The sequence below is a fragment of the Cololabis saira genome, chromosome 15, assembly GCF_033807715.1.
Source record: "Cololabis saira isolate AMF1-May2022 chromosome 15, fColSai1.1, whole genome shotgun sequence".
In the NCBI taxonomy this organism is placed as follows: domain Eukaryota; kingdom Metazoa; phylum Chordata; class Actinopteri; order Beloniformes; family Belonidae; genus Cololabis; species Cololabis saira.
Genome location: NC_084601.1, coordinates 16,830,024 through 16,850,400, shown reverse-complemented (window position 1 = coordinate 16,850,400; position 20,377 = coordinate 16,830,024). Strand labels below are relative to the sequence as shown.

General features: G+C 39.1%; 1 protein-coding gene across 3 annotated transcripts in view; it reads right to left on the bottom strand.

The window, feature by feature from the left end:
- adgrb2 (adhesion G protein-coupled receptor B2) overlaps positions 1 to 20,377 on the bottom strand; it is a 280,821-nt gene that overhangs the window by 110,910 nt on the left and 149,534 nt on the right. For 2 of the 3 annotated variants that reach the window (XM_061740983.1, XM_061740985.1), the window contains 3 exons: positions 16,717 to 16,905; positions 6,542 to 6,703; positions 229 to 393 (listed from right to left, as the gene is read on the bottom strand). In XM_061740983.1, the coding sequence (XP_061596967.1) occupies positions 229 to 393; positions 6,542 to 6,703; positions 16,717 to 16,905 (516 nt within the window). The remainder of the gene's footprint in view (positions 1 to 228; positions 394 to 6,541; positions 6,704 to 16,716; positions 16,906 to 20,377) is intronic. The other variant, XM_061740986.1, reaches the window with a different exon arrangement.

Here is a 20,377-nt window from a genome sequence, read left to right as displayed (position 1 = left end):
AGTTTTGGGCCCGGGCTCATTAAAAACACCAACAAGTATTCTATCCTCCAGGGCCGTTGCTGAAAAAAGACGTGGGAAATTGGGTCCCGGCCTTCAAATTACTCATTTGTGCAACATGACTCAGAGACAAGTATGTGCTTTCTTTTAGATAATGCATGGTGTATGCTTGCATAATGGCGTTTGAGGGCATGTGAGTGTGAATGCCGAGCACTCATTTGTATGCTTTACCGCTGCATGAAGGGTTCGTGCATTTTTTGCTCTCCTGATGGGGACCCTTGCACTCCGCCCAGCCGTGCACCGACGCGCCGCAGCGTCTCTGCCTCTGCTGCGTGCCCACGTTGCAAGTTACGCTGCATCTCAACCAGGGGCCCCACTCCGACCACTGGCCCTCCACTAGTCAGCAAGAAAGAAAGAGATGGGAGGGGATGAAGAGCGCCAGAGGGATGATGGTTGTTGCGGAGAGATGGGAGGAGTCGGGGTACAGTGATGCCGAGTTTTGAAAGAAAGTAGAGCAAATGTAACCGAAAGAAAAGAGGGAGAGAAAAGATGAGGAAGAAAAAGTGAGCAGGCTACAAAAACAAGATACTACACACAGACGGAATAGAGAACAAACACCATTTAGGCTTTTGGATTTCCCATAAATAGAAACAACAAATGTAACACAATTCGTATGTACGTCCTAAATATTTCAACCAGTTATGAAATAGCTGATTACAAATTCATTTGTTCCTTTTACGAAAGAGTTCAACAGGAATACATTCAATTTGATTTCATTTCGTTCTCAGAAAACCCCCACAATGCAACTTTTGGCCGATGTTGTGCACGGCACTGTTGCGTCAGCTCTGTTTGGATCACACAGCACATGATTTCATGCTATAAAAAGAATCAAAAGAAAACATTCCTAATATATGAATGTTTTAGTTGGATACAATTGCCATAAAGTCCTACTACTGTTTATACCCTTGCTTAGGCTAAAAAAAACCCAAAAACAAGCAGATAAATAAATCAAAACATACGCTCGTACGCTACCTTAGGCTGGAAATATTGAGTGACTGAGACAGCAGACGTACTTGTATTTTTAATTATTTAAGGTCTGAGTAATCTGTGAGGATCTATAAGCTCCCTAAACATAAAATACACCTCAAGCTCCATTAATCTGTCTCAGGAAAACTGCATCAAAGTTGAAAACTGCCAACGTGCAAAAGCAGACTCACAATGAGCTGCTGACATTTCAAAAAGGCTGACAGCTAATTTGCAATTGTTTAAACAAAAATAAGAATATACGTGTGGGTAGAATTATCCGTGGGTTCACAGCTCAAGACAAACAGCACTTTTGACATTATACGCTTTATTATATCACATTGATTTAGCGGATGCTTTTGTCCAAAGCAACTTGCCGGGGTGGAAAACATTAGCGAGGAAGGTGGTGATCGATCCAGCAATCCTCCGATTGAAGCTGTTTATCTTCAGTGTTTACAGAAGAATATATGTCTCTGTCTCCCCAAGTTGACTGTATCAAAGTGAGGATTCTTCTTATGTCAGCTCAAAATTATATATAGTCACTCCTTTCACTGGGGCGATGGGAAGGAGATAAACTGGACTGCAGGTCGGTAAATATATTTGTGTAATTCTCTCAAGTAGGAAGGCACTGCCAACTCTCCTTGGTAATGCGGTCAATCACGCTGTGTACGGATCACATGGTGTGCCATTAGCCGGGATCAACTGTCTTTTTCTGGGGAAGACATACAGTAGTACACGCTTTGAACTGTTAGTGTGAGACTTCGCGGGTATAAATCCTAAAAAATGTAACCAAAAAAAAGCAAAAACCACATGCATACCAAAAAGAAGAGAATTAATTAATCGTTGACTATTGCCAATATTTGCTTTTCAAGCACATACACATGCATAATCACACCCAAAGAGTACTTGTTACAAGTGTGGATACAAAATAAATTAATAAATAAAAGGTTCCGGTTATTAGCCAATTGTAATCCTTCATTACAAAATTCCTACAAGCGACATGTTGCCGAACTGGAAGCTATTTAATGACCAAAGATCCAAACTTAACACATAGGTAACAGATCAGGTAGATCGTTAAATTAATTGCTTATAGTGTATAGGAAAAAAAAAACCTCACACTGCAAGTAAATTTCAGATTTTCCTCTATCTGCTCAGGACTGTGAAAGCCTAAATAATGGAAGACCCAACATGCAGCAAAGGCTATAAATGGTAACCATGGATTTGATTCCTCCGTCTGTATTGTTACCAGGAGATAGGATTATGAAGAAATAGACACAAGATACTGAAGTCCAAGACAACTTTCCTTTGTATTTTTACGTAGTCATATAGGCATGTTACGGTTGGTTGGTTAGGGCAGGTCCTGCTGACTGATCATGCCAAAATGTATCCTTGTAGTGATACTGAGCAAAGCTTCCAGATGTCTCTGTAAAGAAAAGCTTTTCTTCACACGTTAATTGCAGAGGTGGGTCGATCATGGGTAGCTCATGAAACATTTCCCTAGTACGGGGAAAATAGGTTAATCACACTGCCTTAAAAATAGTATATAACAGGGTTATAACAAGATTAGGAAAAAATAAAATACTCTATTTGTCGAACCTAACTTTCCTGAAAATCTGTGGATAGACCTCAAAGAGCAGGGCAAGATTCTTACAGACCCCGAAGCCTTTTTCATGAAAATTGGACAAAGCGCAAGCACAAACTGGCAGACTTTTAGCTCGCTGGAAAGAAAGTATTTATAAGCTAGAACACACGCTAGAGGGGACATTACCAAGTTAAGGTCAGGCAGAAGGCCATTCTTTTCCTTCAGGGTCTGTTCCTTTATTGGTTTTACAAATACATTGCTTGCTTAGTCATGTATTGCAACAGAAAATTTGACCAGGGTGTGCAAACTTTGCCTCCTCTGGTCAAAAAGTTTGATTGTATAGCTTACAATGATCATGTGCACAGACACGAGCGCACGCACATCCAGATCCATCAAAGATCTGCTCTCTGTGGTCTTTTGTGGCAAAGGCCTATGTTAGTATTCACTTTTTCAGACAATCATTGTCTTTGAACTGCAGGCTGCAGGCTGACACAGTTGTGGCATGCGACAAATATACAGTAATCCCTTGTTTTTCGCGGGGGTTACGTTCCAAAAAGAACCTGTGACGGATGAAATCTGCGAAGTAGTACCCTTTATTTTTTTTTACAATTATTATACAAGGCTTCAAATTGCGGAGATCAGCACCGCCCCACCGCGACCCGAGTAACTGGATTTGAACGGAAGAAAATGAAAAATTATTATGAAAAAAAAATACAATAAGTACAGTCGGACAAATTGTGACTCGCGCATATTTCACTGCTCTTCTGCAGGTGGTTTTTTTTTTCAGAAAAGAACATAGTTATGTGTAGTTGTTGTCGCTACCCCTTCACCAAAACTTCCCATGGCTTGTGCAAAGCAAACCATTATGGAGGACAAGGTTGAGGTTATGGAATAGGCTTCGCAACAGATATGTAGTACAATTTTTCCACCGTCTTGTACTGCAAAAACGATTATGTATTATGCAGTCTGGAGAGCAAAAGGACAATAACGCTTTGAGATTGAGGCTTCCACAGCATTCCCAGTCAAGTGGTAAATGATAGGGAATTTTTGCTCTAGTCTTACTACACAAAGAGCACTTATTCCGTTATAATTTCTCATGCTGTGAGTGATTACAAGCTATACAAACACTCTCCCTTGGAATGAAATCAACTCTCGGAAAAGAAAGCGAGGGGGAAAAAAAGCCATTAATCACAAAGTAGCAACCACTTTTTTTGTTTTTATAAACCGTCTAGTGTTTTAATATCTCTGCATCCATTAACATCTTTATTCCAAAGCAGAATTCACTTACATTCCCCCAACAAAGAAAGGAAAAGCAATTCAAAATCAATCGAATAAATATTACTCTGTAATGTTAATTCCTTCCAAGTAAGTGTTTTCTGGAAGGACATTTGAAGTACAAAATTAAAAGTGCACAGACACAATTCATATGTCAACTTCAGCTGTTAAAAGAAAATAAAAGTCTGCCCTATATAATACGTTTGTGCTGGTTTTCACACAAAAAGCAATGACCGTATCTAGAAAGTTGTTTGACTGCAAACTAGTGATTGTTGCTCCTATCTTTTTCTCTCCACACACAGACTGATGCTTGAAGACTTTATCTCGTTCTCTGTTGAGTGTTTATTCCTCTCCAGCTCGATAAAGATGTCTCAGATGGACAGTCTGAGACAGACTGGAACCAAGTCCGGAGTTTTCCTTGACAGCTGAATTAGATAGGGTTGCATCCACGTCTTATTGCTGTTCTTGACAAAGTGCAGACAAGATTCTCTGCAATCTGAACCAGGTCAACTATGGAGAAAGCACGCGAGTCCAGTCTGGAGGCTTTGCTACCATTCTATAGTTGAGTGACAGTTAGGAAGTGTATTGATGATGGATGAAGATGGTGTCAAAAATTTGCGGGAGGAACAAAATTAGGGGAGATGAGCATTGAAGAATAGTGGGTATTATGCCGTCTTCACGGTCTTGTCTAAGTCATGGTCTCAGGCACCTGCACCTACATTATTAAACAGTGAAGAGAAGTAATTTTCAGCAAAAGAACATAATCTGGCTTGTTTTAACCAGTAGGAGGAAAGGTCATCAGTAGCGATGCTGTGTCAATTTAAAGGAAATAAAGCAAACTACAGAGAGGCAGATGATAATCTGGCAATTCCATGTTTTTTGTTTTGATTGGTGGTTTTGCATGTTCAATTTTTATCTTCACTGTTGCACGTAATTAGATGAAACATTAGTAGTCAGAGTGACACAACAAGTTTCATCCATTTGACAGAGGCACTGCCGTTTAGTTTTTAGCATCCAGCATCTCATTTACAAATGTTTTAATGTGTCTAAATCCAAACCATCACATCAAAGCGGATTGTTTTGTATATTTACAAGTTTTCGCTTTGCATTTTAGCTTCATGCTCCACAAATAACACATTTTATATTCACTTTTAGAGCTTATTCACCATGCTGAACAGCCAATCAGACTGATCCAACTCACTTACAGACCCAACATAAATTCAACATGTTGAACCTGCTGCACAAAATAAAAAAAATAATGTCAACAGGTCTGACAGAGGTATGAGAAAGTTATTTACATACTTCGATAGTGTAATAATTACATTCTATGCTGTAAAAATGGTGCACACATTGACAAAAATATAAAACTGTTGATATTTTTCAAAAATCAATAGTCTCTGAATCTGGGTCACAGACTGCAAGATGTCGCGAGTCTCCACGGAGATACAAAGGATCTGTAAGCTAAATGCAAAATGATATAAAAACACACTCAAAACAGACTGCTAAAACAGATCATGAACCATTTGGTAAATACTGTGTATACCGATTTAGCATAACCTTAATAACATTTCAGCCAAGATCCCAAATGTTATCTCTTGGAGATGAAACTTTAAAAGTGAAGGGACCAATCTAACGTCACAGTGTTATCAACAACCCTGTCAGAGTTTCTTGAGCTACTTCAGATCAAGGTTTGTAGGTAACAGCATGGAGCTCGAGCTTACCTTCCTAAACAGGTAATTTTACTGAACTAGTTTAGCTTTGATTAACTTAGATTACCGTATTTTCCGGACTACAAGTCGCACCAGCAATAAAATGCATAATAAATAAGGAAAAAGCATATATAAGTCGCACTGGAGTATCAATTGCATTTTTGGGGGAAATGTATTTTATAAAATCCAACACCAAGAACATGTTGTCTTGAAAGGCAATTTAAAATAAAAATAGAATAGAGGCAACAACAGGCTGAATAATTGTACGGTATGCTTACGTTACATGACACAACTGAGAACGTGCCTGGTATGTTAACATAACATATTAAGAGTTATTCAGATAACTATAGCATAAATAACATGCTAAGAACTTTACCAAACCATCCTTGTCACTCCAAATAACTAAAATCCAATAAAATCTTCATCCTTGGTGTCACTTTTAAACAACTTTGTTAACTCCGGAGGTAGAAGATGCAGCGCTTCCTCTTCTACGTCGCTTACGTCAGACTCATCATCCAAGACCTAGAGCGCCCTCTTGCGATTTAGTGTAAAAATAACATGTGAAATGATTTACCGGTAATAATATGTTAATAATTTCACACATAAGTCGCTCCAGAGTATAACTCGCACCCCCAGCCAAACCATGAAAAAAAACGCGACTTATAGTCCGGAAGATACAGTACCTGTTTTGCTAAGTTAAGTAGGCTAAAGCGTTTTCTCCATTTCAATGATCTGGCGTTAAAACAGCATTTGTTAGCATTCCCGCAGAGGACATGGCAGTTAAAGGGACATTTAATTAGTACCCGAACTGCAATGGAAGAACACAATATATTAATACAAATGCTTGTAAATCCACTGTGGCAATGTTTTGGTCTTGTTAATGGTCATGCTCAAGAGAGAATGAGAGAGAGAGAGAGAGGGGTGGGTGTATCATGTTAATGCAGATGGTACTAACCAGGACACACCGCTATGTTGCAGAGTTTGGTCTGGCTCTCGGGCCGTCCACAAGCCACGGCCCTGCCGCCATCCATGCACTTCCTGGTCCGTGTCCTGGAGCCCCGCCCACAGGTCACAGAGCACAGACTCCATGACGACCACTCCTCCCACTGACCATGCACTGCAGACACCCACGTACGTGACACACGCAAAAGACGTACAACATGGGGATGACGAATGCCGAGAGGACGGGAGGAGAAGCACGAGGCATTCCAAGCAGGCACGGGGGTTAGAGAATGAGAGAAACAAGAGATTTTATGAGTATGAGCACATTCCTTAAAATACATGCTGGAGGTGACCTTCAGACCTCCAGAATACATTCCGATTGCAAAGGAAAAAGCATACTGATTACGGCTGCAGTTGCATGATATTAGATGAGAGAAAAATGGAGGTTAGGAATGGACAGTCCAGTATTTGAAGTCATGCAGTCATGGCGATCAAGTTAAGATGAGAAAATGAATCTGGGAAGTTCCCCTCTGAAATTCTAATAACCTTTTTCACGCAAGCATTAAAACGTATCTCTTAATTTTTCTCTTCTTGCCTCCTCGTTTTTTCCTCTTCATTGCATTAAATTCTAGCAACAGATGAAGATGAAATAAATAGAGAGAGAATAAATGAGCACTGGAATGGTGCAAAAACTGCACAGATAAAGAAACCTCTGATGCCGCTTTTACTGAGTGACAATTCTGGCAAGAATTTATCTCCTTGATTTTTTTTTTTCCCCTGCTATTTGCAACTGGCAGACTCTTCCCCATACTAAACATAGTGACTGTTGAAATAATTTAAAGAGGTCTGCCCTGCAATTAGAGAGAATAATGTGGAAAATATTGCCATTAAACGAATAAAGAATGCAGAAGACATGAAGACTCCTAACAAGGAGAAGATGGATGAGAGAACCAATCAGTGGGTGTGAAGAAGGGACAGAATAAGAAGATTAAAGAGGGGGAACGAAACGAGAAATTGAAAGAACATAAAAAGATTTGGGCTCATAAAGTTTGAACGACTATGGAATGGGAAGAAAAAACCGAGGGCACGAAATGGAGGACGGCATTTTAAAATATTCAGCGAGGGACAAGAGGAGAGTGAACTTTGGAGAAGGGGTGGAAGAAAGAGAGAAGGGGCGCATTTGGAGCGACAGAGACAAAGAGGGAACAGGATATAGAGAGGGGAGGGCCAGAGGAAAGGAAGGGAGCGAGCAGGAGAAAAGTTGGAGACAGGGGGATGGAGATCGCTGGTTCTGTGTTGAGCAAAACTAAATAAATCATGGCAATAAATAATTAAATCTGCCCTGTGAAGGAAGGCTCAGCGGAGCGCCAGCAGAAGACAGCCAGAGCGAGAGGATGGTGGGATTAAAATGTGTGGAGATGTATAGAGCTAGTAAATAGAGACTTGCCCTTAAATTAAAAAAAAAAACAACAACATGGTTCCAGCATGTCCCTGTGCTGTTTTAGTGAAACAGCATATTTTGCAAGAAATGTGGACAGTTTTGGAGACCACTGGGGTTTCACTTATTACACATTTCAAGAAATATCTTTAAAGTTATTTCATTTTCAGCCCTTGTACTGGAGCCAGTTGCACCACTGTGTCCTCATAAACATCACTTGCTTCTGCCAGATGTTTGAAGTACAGCATGTCGGTTAGAGAGCCGCGCTCCAGTTTGCTGAAGGAAAAAGTCCTACCCTGGCATCGTGACATGAACAGAATTGTTCTGTAACCTCTGTTAAGTTTTGTATTTCCAAGGAGCATTACCGGCTTCACGAACAGAAAACGTTTAATAAGCAGAACCACGGCGTGTTTGCTCTTCTCTGATCCTGTAATCACTGACACGACACTCGGTCCAAGAATGTTTCCACATCAGTGGAAGCAATCTGCTTTCTTTAAAAAAAAAAAAAAGATACTTCTTGAGCTTCACTTTAAATCAACATATCAAATCTGCTTCAGAACCAGATGGAGGCAGAAAAAAAAAATGTACATATTAAATTTAAGTTTAAGTTATTGGATAACAGCATTTCCCAGAAGACAGTTGTTTTTTTAAATCAAAATGTATTTTAGACAAACTGCTACCAGTGCTGTAAAGTGTTTATTTTTTAAATCAAGTAATATCATGATTATCACAAATTTGTTTTTATTTTGCATTTTATTATGTACCCAAATATAAGATCTATGAATGCAGATATGCCCAATATAAATATGTCATTAGTGGAGAAGTATCCCCCTTATGAAGATTGCTTTGTGGCTGTGATGCAAGTTTATTTTTCTTTGGGAAGTGAGGGCTACAGATCAGATCTGCCGCTACGAAACTAAATAAAAACACGTAAGTGGAGATTCATACTGGGAGTGTGTATCTGGAAGCAGATTTAGTGGAAAGTCTGAAATTATGGAAACTCAGGGTTTTCCATTTTAGATAGTCATATACTGTAACTTAAAGGGGACATATTATGAAAAACACGTTTTTTCTTGCTTTAACATATATAAAGTGGTCTCCCCTCAGCCTGCCAACTCAGAGTAGGAGGAAAGCAACCAAATTCTGCAGTGTCTGTACAGCCGCCCGGATGATCCTTCCAATGTGATGTGGCTTCTACGAGCCGTTCAGATTCAGATTCCCGCCGTTACATAACGACGGGAGCGATGCGTGAAACCACGCCCACAACTAACTCTGGCCGGAACAACAACAACTAACTCTGCCGGCCGGAGCTTCCTCCATTTTTTCGTAGCGGTGTATTGCGTCATTCAGGCAGCCAATCAGCACAGAGCCTCATTATCATAGCCCCGCCCACTCAGAATCCCGCATAGATAATGAGGTTAGAGAATGGGAAGATAAAGATATGGCTCAGAGGCTGAATTTCTAATTTATTTAGCAAAAACAATCAAAAGCTTGTTTTTAAGACATTCAAGGCCTGTTTAAAATAGGTATTAGATGTCATAATAGGTCCCCTTTAAGCCTGTGAAAGAGGGGTAACTGAATCCCATTTCAGATAGCAGGATAACTTGCACTCGGAGCCAGTCACCGTGGTAACATCTATGAAACTAACCTCTTCAGGAGCTCCATAAACCAGGTTGTGTTCCTCTCTATCCCGTCCTTTAACAACCGCTTCATGCATCTGATATCAACTATTTTTGAGAACTCTGTGGACAATGACATGTCTTTTTGGTCATGACAACATTTTGTTTATATGAGTGCTACCATTTTTCTACTCAGTTACATAACACACACCATCCATCCATCCATCCCAAATATCACTTCTGTCCATGCCTGACTCAATGCCAACTACTTTATGCTTCTTCATGTCTTTTCTGGTCTTAGGGTGTTTCTTTATTATGTCAGGGAGGCTTAGCATTTTGGGGTACATTCCTTAAATCAATCTGATTAATGATTTACAATGACTATTACAAAAAAAGAGAAAAAAAAAGCATCCCACTTCCACCACCGTGAAATGATTGATTGGCTGTAGGATACTCGCATGGAACATCCTTGAGTGATTTTTTCTCACTTTTTTTCCTTTCCCAAGGCAAAATGTTATGCATTAGGTTTTTACACCTCATCTTTCGATGCCTTAAGCCCCCCAAACCCCCCCCCCCCCCAAACAATGGTTCCTGCTACAGTTCTGAATATTTGGTAGAATCCTCTAACTCTTATAAAAGTCATTAACTATTTAAATTACATTTACTTGCTCTGCTACTTCTGACGTCAGCTCACTTTCCTTTTTGATGTTTGTCCTTGAATATTCAAACATCCACTCTATAATTGCACAGAAACACACTGAAATCAGATTGCATATACGCAGAATTGATTGAACTAAATCTAAAGCTCTAATATGAAATTGTATTTTGCATCTTAGTGTTTTTTGACTCCGCGTTAGCATTTTAACACAGAATTTGTTCAAATCCTGTCATAAATTTAAAAAAGAAATAACATAAAACAAACAAACCCTGCTGTCCCTGTGAAATACATCAAAGGCAGGTCTTAGATGGCTCTAAGCGCCTTCTAGTTAATGACTTTTTATCCCTGAAGCAGTCACCTGGTATTTCTTATACTTAATAGTCTCATGATAAAAAAACAAACTTAAGTTAGTATTTTAACTACTTCAAGGTCAGAAAGGACTATTATCCAAAAATCAGAATGTCTTTATATGTATAAGTGGTGAACAGAGTTCAATCAGAGTTTATTATGTCTAAAAAAAGTATTAATGTTCTTTAGATGTATGAGCTCAGAACGACCAGCACGTCCAACCTCATCCTAGCTGTTGTTCTGTCATCATACAGTACAGTAATGGCACCTTTAAGCTCCTGAGAAGATACCTGAGGACTTGTGTGTCCTCTGACTATTATCATCTTGGGTTGTGAGCTAGAAACAAGGTGGAATTTATCAAGCTAGCGCCAACTGATTCCTGAAAAGCCATAACACTTACCTACACAAAGTTCCAAACGTAATGGTCTTTAACAATCTATAATTCAAGCTATAATTTAAGCTTGAATATAATTTAAATCAGTGATTTACATAATTATTGTTTTTTTTTTTAAAGAATCAGGAGATGGATGTTCTACTTTCTGCCGATAATTTCAATAAACAGGTGCGTTGGGCTCCATGTCCTGTCATGAGATCCCTCATGTGAACATTTACGGGCGCGCTGAGCTTTAATGTCGCTACATATAATTTGATATATACAGTAAGTTTTGTTTCATATAATTTGAAAGTTGTGTTTTATTGAATTGAATGCTGGCATTAAAGTTGAACAAGTTCAACTATATATGGAAGTAAACAATCTTGCCATAACATTAAATGGAACACTGTCCTACAATCATACAATACAGAAGACATGTATTGGGTGTCTAATTTAAATTAAATTAAACTAATTTAAAATAGATCAATTATGTGTTCTTTTTTAATTATTAAAATGTGTTTTTATCATTATCATCCACACAACACAGCAGGGTGGTCACAAGACAGTATTTATTTATCTCAATTGATCATCCATCACTCAAGCCCAGGGCAAACGAGAGCTTTCTGAAAAAGTGATCGCATCACGGCTGCAGCTGCTTTCTTCCTTGCACAAAAAAGAAGAAAATATTGTTGAAATAGGGGAAAGAAAAATAATGTGGAGGCAATCAGTAGATGTTGAGAAAAAAAAAAGTAAGAAAAATAAACACACAAAATTACAACTGTACCACCAGCTAAATATTTGCTATCAAATGACATTTTTCACTATAGTAAACAAACCACAGGGGAGTCGGAACAAATAAGCTGTATTACCATACCCTGACAACAAAATTAAAATAGCACAGCAGGTACTTTTGATCAACCTACCAAATTATTGCCATCAGGGTTGAAATCACAGAGGGATGTACAGAAGGATACATCCACAGCATCTGTTTTTTCTTTCATTTTTCTACGCTTATATTCTGATACTAATGCGAGCAAACTGAATTTAAATGAAAAATATTCATACACATGCACTCTGTTAAGTATGCCAGTGCATGAACCAGAATGAGCCCATGTATAAGCAGAATGCATGTCTTCTAAATATATGTCTTTAAAATGGATGTTCTTATTAAAATATGTGCATTGTACAAAAAAACATGCACTTTTTATTTCTCATTTCTACCTTTGAAATGCATACGCTGGATTTGGACACATCTATCCTGTCGATCCAGAGGATCACCATAATGAGAACAGCAAGGCTTCAATATTTAGAAATACTGTACAGGAGTCTATTTGCATGTATATAAGTGTGTATGTCTTCTTAATGAATCTGCCACAAGCTGCGTAGCCTCAGCGTCTTTCTTGGATGATTACTGGAGGTGCCGTGCTACAACATTTGACTGCGCAACGACCATAAATAGTCTGTGTTCATGATAGCTACTGTCCCAACCCGTGTTTTAAATGTCACTGAGTGTTTGCTCAAGTAGCTCAGTAGCTCAAGAGAACACGGAAATATCAGTTTTGGTACTACTGTTGTTTGAGTGCTTTTGGCCATGTTGGTTTTATTCATCATCAGAGAAGAAAAAAAGAAAAAGAGAAAAAATTAACTGGATCAAAATACCTAGAATATTACTACAAATGAATTATTTGCATCAGCTTAACTTAAGAGTCCCACCCCTGAAAAGCTTCTTCTCCAAAATGCATTTTATGTATTTGTATTTACAACTACATATAAACGTTATAAAATGTATAGGTACATTACAGTACTATTACACTGTTTAAAAACAAATGTTCTATTACGAAATGATCATTCAGTCAGTCAGTCATTTTGATGGTTATAATTATACATACAACAATTCTGCAGAAAAAAAAGCTCTCCACATGAGTTAAACAACCACCTGGCACATTTTAATAAAAAACAAAACACTAAGTAGGTTTGACTGTTAAGGATGCTTTCAGACCTGTGGCACGTTTGTTTTGTTCCGATTCAGGGGCTAAATCTATAGTTGTTTTGTTTTTTGTTTGTGGGGTTTGTGTTCACAAGGCAACCGTCTGTAGCGGTTCAAAGCTGTTAACAAATGCCATGCACGAACCAACTGTTCTCTCATTGGTCAGAAATGAACGCGGAAGGAGTTTCCTCTTCCACACACCGGGAAAACAACAAGCCCCTTTCCCATTCATTTACGTGCTTATGTGCTACAGCGGCGCAAGAGCGGACGGCTTTGACGCCGAGCTCAGCGGCGCCTGCCGCTGCGTTTGTGCCGCGCCTGCCTGCCCGAATTGAACATTTTTTAATTTCACCGTGCCGCGCTGTGACGACATCTCGGCACATCCAATAGGAGAGAAGAGAGAAAGTTGTGTCCAATAGGAGAGGAGGTGGTGGAAGCTGCGCTGACTCTTCTCCTTGCTCCTTCGGTAGCAAATACACATGAATGGAGTTGTGTCGGTTGCTGTGTCGATTATGTTCTCACTCCAAACACATCGCCCTAGGTCTGGAATGGAAGCGAGCCGAGACCACCTCTCCTAGGTGATCTCGGCTCGCTTGTTTTGTGCCGCATCCGAGCGCGATTGCTGTGTTCACATATACCAAACGATACGATCTTTAGGGGGAAACGCTCCCTGTTTTGGAACAACTGCTCCAAACGGGACAGGTGTGACAGCACCCTTAATGTCATAACAGCTTTGCGGGAGAGGCAAGAGATTATTAGCTAAAAATTGTGGTTTAAATTCCTCCAAATGTTGTATTATAAAACAGAATTCAAAATATAAAACAGATAATAAAATAAAATAAAACAGATTTTCTTAGAACATGCACACATTTTTCAACAAGACAATGCAAAACCACATGTACACATGATAAGGATGGGGCTGATGAGGAAGAGGTGACAGTTACTGGACTGACCTTTCTGCAATTCTGAGCTGCCCCGAATCAATATGTAGAGAGCAAAACTTGTGACAATCCTGCTGAACATGCATTTTCAGAAGGACTGGAACAAAGCAGCAAGTGTATGTTCCACTGCTTTAAGTGTTGTGACTGGATGTGGATGTGTCACACACTCGAGCCAATTGAGCCTGTAATGCTAGATGTATCATATTTGATACATGGATTTCTGAGACCTTTGTAGCCCTCTCTTAATCAAAAAAGTTCATACGAACCAAAACATTTTGAAAAAATTGATAAAAGAAATACATACATTTATTTAAATGTTTTTCTTAATACAAAATTTGAAGTGTTTTTGATTCCAATATTTAATAACACAGAAAAAATAAATACATTCACATTTATTTGTGAACTTTCGTGAGTAATCCAAGTCGTTGCTCATGCGAATTCGATTTGATGATGTAATGTTGGTTTCAAACTTTGCATCAGAAGAGAAATAGATGTAGCTTGAATCAAGCAGGTAAAGAGATTAACAAATTAAGCAGGCATGACAACTAAGACTTTTCCCCCCTTTAAGTTAATCGCAAGTTCATTAAAGACATTTATGTGTCTTTGCTACCACCCCCACAACCCTCGTCTGCTTGAATTTGGTGTGCTCCTATTCAGGCGATCCCTGGAGTGCCCTTAAACCCCCCCTAGAACCACGACAGAAAACATCAGAGGAATGGAGGGTAAAGTGATATAATAAACGCAACATAACACAACAACCAATATCCCATCAAAGCAGCGGCTGAGGATATTAATATCGACATGGAATGGAAAATGAGGCGCTTAGACATACAAATCGGGCCGCTGCATTTGCATAAAGACATGATTAGCATATGCAGTGACAGGGAATGAAAATGTTCCTCTTCACTTTCCTCGTCTTTTTTTTCTTCCCATTTTTCTTTTCCTTGGGCATATCAGTAAACACTCACTCTCAAGTAACATGTGAAACTGAACTTATAGAAAAATATACTTTGAAAAGCTGTCAGGAAAAAAAGAAAAATGCAGGAAAATATGTACTTAAAATAAGGCCTGACACCAAAACAATGTCAAAATAATACCTACACTGTATGAAGAGACGCACAAAACGCTGTCACAAGCACCTACTATATATAAAATATTTTGAATATACCACATACACACACTTGGGAAATTATGCGCAATATGCAGCACGCTAAATGCAATACACAACCAAGTGCATCCACCTTGACAGAACTCAGATAGAAATATACTCAATTTATTCCATTTCCTGCTAGGTACTCAAAAAAAAAAAGAAGAAAGCGTTACCCTGCATTTCTGGGAACAGATGGATAGAACTTGCAGGACAATGCTTTATGAGGACACGGGAAACAGGCTGGAGACCATAAAAGTGGTTAAATGCACTTTAGCACAACCAAAAAGTGGATTTCAGAAGCTCTCTATAATAGCAGAGGATGCGTTGAGTGCATTATTTTTTTAAAGACCAGATTTAAAGACCTCCACTGACGTCAGACCAATCAAACAAGTACCAGAGCAAACATACTTCAATATTTCACCTGATGAGGACCTTCACCGGTAATAAAGCGGAGAAGATTTGCTCTGACCAGGTTTTGGTTGTCCTGCATCGCTGTGGAAACGTTTTCAGCCTGTTGCTGGCGCTTTGTAGCGAGCAGACACGGTTAAGCAAACTCGGCCTGATTGGATGAGCAAGTGCGCATGTGGGAATTTTATTTGAGTGAGTTTGTAAGATATATTTTGATGATTTTTCCTCCACTTGCAATGAAAGTAATTACACTGAAGCAACATTAAGGTGTGATCCATACTCATGTGTGTCTTGACTGACTATTACTGCAGTGGAAACAAAGATTTGCCGTGTCTGATCAATTTCAAATGTTGTACAACCCAATGTCATGATACAACATGAAAGTGTTACACTGATGCATTTTCATGATTAAGGTTCACAAACTATAAAGCTACAGCATCTCCCTCTCACTGCTCCCATAAAGATGCAGCTTCAGCATTAATTATCTGTTTTCATCTCTGATCTAAGACATAACTTTCATTTTCCACATCTCTCGAGCTTTCATTTGACCACGAGAACTTCTAACACACAGAGATTTGTGCAAAAGGACCCTAGTTAGAGACTTATCCTGTGTAATGTATTTCCTTTTTTCCCCCTCCACAGTCTTTGTACCCGTCTTCTTTCCCATTGCAACTTTTTTTCTACTTCACTTATCATCAAATAGTTAGGGGTTGCCGAGGACTGGGGCCTCCTTCAGTCTTTTTGCACCAACAAAACACAAAGCTGGGCAAAAAGGACGATGGATAGATGCAGATAGGTTGTTACATAACCCATGTCAGTTGTAGAGATGTTAATACAGTGTAAACACAGTGACAGATTTAAACAAAGGAAAATGAGGAGAACATTTTGAATGAGCTGAGAGGAGCTAAATATAGAGCCCGGGGAATATGGGCGTCAGGGCTGTGGCAGGTCTAATAGACTTGTCGACATCAAGCTCAGGTGTCACTCTCTATCTCTCCCAGTTGGGCAGCAGAGTGAACTGAAATGGGTTTCTGCAACACCATGGTGAGATTATATGTTGGCCCAGCAGATCAAATGTGTGCATGCGCACCCACCCGCTGTAACACACATTTAGACTGCTTGTTTCCTTAAGTTTACTTAAGACTTTTAAAAAAGAGATTCATGAATGCTGTAGGTTTCAGGGAGGCAGCAAGTAGAAATTATATGTTTGTATGAGACCCTTTCTCTAAACCTGCAAATTTGAAAATAAATAAATTAGTTTGGTACCTGAACTTATGATTCCAGGTTCACCTGGACAGGAGGACGTGTTGTTGCACATGCGCGTTTCCCGCAAGGCACCGCTGCACAGCGTCCCGTGGGGAGAGGAGACGCACGACCGCGTCCTCACTTGCCAACCTTGCCCGCACGTGAGAGAGCACATACTCCACTGCGACCACTCCTCCGCTGCAGGATCGCCTGAGGAGCCGGGGGAAGAGAGACACACCACTTTGAACGTTCACCGCCACCAGCATCTGCCATAAGAACCTGGTACTTTAATGTTTCACCTGGGAAGATTGAAAACTGACGGTGAAGAAGAAAACATGGTTTCAGCAAAGATCCTGACAACATATGAAATTGTTTCACAGGAAAACAAAGTGACTCCACTATATATACAGTTGTTTCACAGAGTTGTCTAGTCATAAAAAGTGTCTAGAGATACTTGAAACTTCTCAGATACACATGTGTGTATGTACATATATACAGTATATAATATACCGTATTTTCTGGACTATAAGCCGCACCTGTATATAAGCCGCACCCGCTCTATTTTTTTTAAATAATAAAAAAAAGATATACAAGCCGCACCTGTATATAAGCCGCATCCGCTCAATTTAAAAAAAAAAAGATATGCAAGCCGCAGATATTTATGTTGTTAGATTAGATATTTACTACATGTACAGAAGGATTTTGAACTGTAAATGATGTACATGTTTGTACCTAAATAGATCCTTTCCTAACAGTGTCTTTTAACACGGCAGCAACTTTGCTGATTATAACGGGACAGAACGAAGAGAAAATAACCGGTATTTATTTATCTATTTATCTGTTTGAAATCTGCTTCTACCTACTTCTATCTGCTAAAGAAGAAGTAGCGAATTCTTCTTTGCATTTATTTTGTCTTAGTTTTGATTGTAATACCGGTTAGAGCGCCCCGAGCGGTGGAAGAAAAATCCACAGAATAGCCGCACCTTTGTATAAGCCGCATGGTTCAAAACCTATGAAAAAAGGAGCGGCTTATAGTCCAGAAAATACGGTATATATATATATATATATATATATATATATATATATATATATATATATATATATATTTATATTAAGTAAATTTTGCATAACAGATAAATCAATGTAGGAATCAGTCAATATTCTTAGCAATTCTTAGCATAAACATATAGATTGTTATCTCTTAATATCAATACCAAATCTGTGAGATATCATGAAAAGACCTTTTCTGCAGTGATTAAACAACAATGTTATCACAGCCAAGGTTCAAGATATCATTCACAAGATTCAACTCTTTTTGTCTATAAGTCAAGATTTAACCATAACCCCCCCCCCCCCCCCCCCCCACACACACACGCACACACACACACACACACACACACACACACACACACACACACACACACACACACACACACACACACACACACACACACACACACACACACACACCAGTGGACTTGCTATTCAGTGGACAAAGCCCATTCAAAAAATATCAACCTCTGAATAAATCAATTGTGTTTTATATTCTTGGAGAAAGACAAGGAATTTTAGTACTGAAGCTAAGCTGCACTGTTTTCGAAAACACTTTGCTTTGGGTTTTACTGAGATGGGACATTTTAACGAAGAAAAAAAAACAAAGAAACTGTAAAACTTTAGTAAACAAACACAAAATGTGGGTTATTTAGATTTCTTGACAGCCATATCAGAAAGACACAGGGATTAATTTACCTTTATAACTAACTGGAGTGATACTAATAATATGTTAGTCATGTCGAGGGCCGAAGAACATAACCTCCTATCTGCAAAATTGTCTGATTGGTGTTTTTACTTTGGATGACATCACAAGGTGGGCTGCACCTAATCAGCCTGTCTGTAGTCCCAAAAAGGTGAAATGTATAGGGGTATCCCTAAAAAATAGCATTCTACAAGAAAACAACACAGTTTTTTGTGTTTTCCCAAAAAAGTGAAATTTTCAGATAGGAGGTTATGTTCTTCGGCCCTCGATGTGCTTTTTATTGCTAATGGCAATCCTTGTTGCTGATCATGTTAAAATTGACGAAAGCAAGTTTAAATAACTGCAATTCTTTCAGTGAAAATTAATTAAGGGGATGGTGGAAAGTTAACAACTTTTCTGATACACCATTTAGACTTAATATTATTATTAAATGTAAAACTATAAACACAGAGGAAGTTAGAAGTCAGCAAATGTGTATATCTTTTTCCTCACAAGGCACACTTCCTCCCTTTGTGTGTAGGACCACGAGGACGACGCTGCAGATACAGGCCCTGTTCCAAAAAAAGGGGATGCTCCAAACAATTGATCTAATAACAGTGACTTGCAATGATGAAAGTCAAGTCAAGTCATTGCAGTGATTTGCAATGACTTGCAAATGTCAAACTCATATTTTATTCACATTTTAACATTAAAAAACATCAACATCAAATGTTTAAACTGAGGTTACGTTCCATCTTAAGATATAGAAAAAAAAAATTTAAGACAGCAACGTCCCCCAAAAGGTTGGGATAGGGCCAATATTTACCACTGGGAGCACGGGGAACAGGGGAACGGGGGAACGGAGAAGACATTTTGTTGGAGGTTGTTTTTGTTTTAAAAATATTATTGTCCTTTTTTTCTTAGGTACAATTTAGCAGTATCTTGCTGAAAGATACAAAATCAACGCTGCTTCATTTCCAGATGTGCAAGCTGCCCATTAGGCAATAATACACCCCCCTACCATTAGAGATGCACGCTTTTGAACTGATAACAAGCCAGATGGTCCCCTCTCCTCTTTCGTCCAGAGGACACAGTATCCCTGTTTTTCTAAAAGTAATTTCAGTTTCCCCGGCCATGGGAAAGTTTGACTCTTTTCCCAAGTTCATTAGAGGAGACAGTTGCGTTAACACATCATGTTTACGTATGACTTCTTCTCTGTGTCACAGAACTTTAACCGGCATTTATGGACAGCATAACAAACTGTGTTCTTTGACAGATTTCCAGATTTGCTCCTGAGCCCATGCTAAGATGTGGATCCCCGAATCATCCCGTTTCTAATGCCGTGCTGCCGGAGGCCCAGGCATCCAATATTGATTCCAGCCTCATCCTTTTGCATAGAGATCTCTTTAGATTCTCAGGAGCCTTTGATATCATGTGCTGTAGATGAGCTACAAATTTTAACAATGACGACCATCATTTGGAGCCAGTCTTTCCACAGATTGAAGAACCTCTGCCCAGCTTGACTTTGAAGAGACTCTCTATGATGCTTTATACCCAATTATATCAACCAATCTGTTGCCAATTAACCCAATGCATGGGTTTTTTTAGTACCAATCACTTCATGAAGTAATTTATAATGATGTATATAGACATACGTGCAATGCAGGAGCTCTGAACTTAGTTTTTCGTGCCACTGACTGGTAGTGTCGAGAAAATCCTTTCTGGGACACCACATGATTCTAAGATTTTTCCTTCCCCACATAGACTAAGTTTTTCCTTCATCCGCGGACCTGAAGAAAAAACACTGGAGTCAAAGTTTCAGCTGGTGTTCCGTCCAAATACTGTGCATGTCTTTATTGCAAGAATTTACAATCAACATTACGCACAGGAGAACCGGCATGGTCCCGGTACCGACTCTAAAACTTTGCATCAAATCATCCCTCTTAT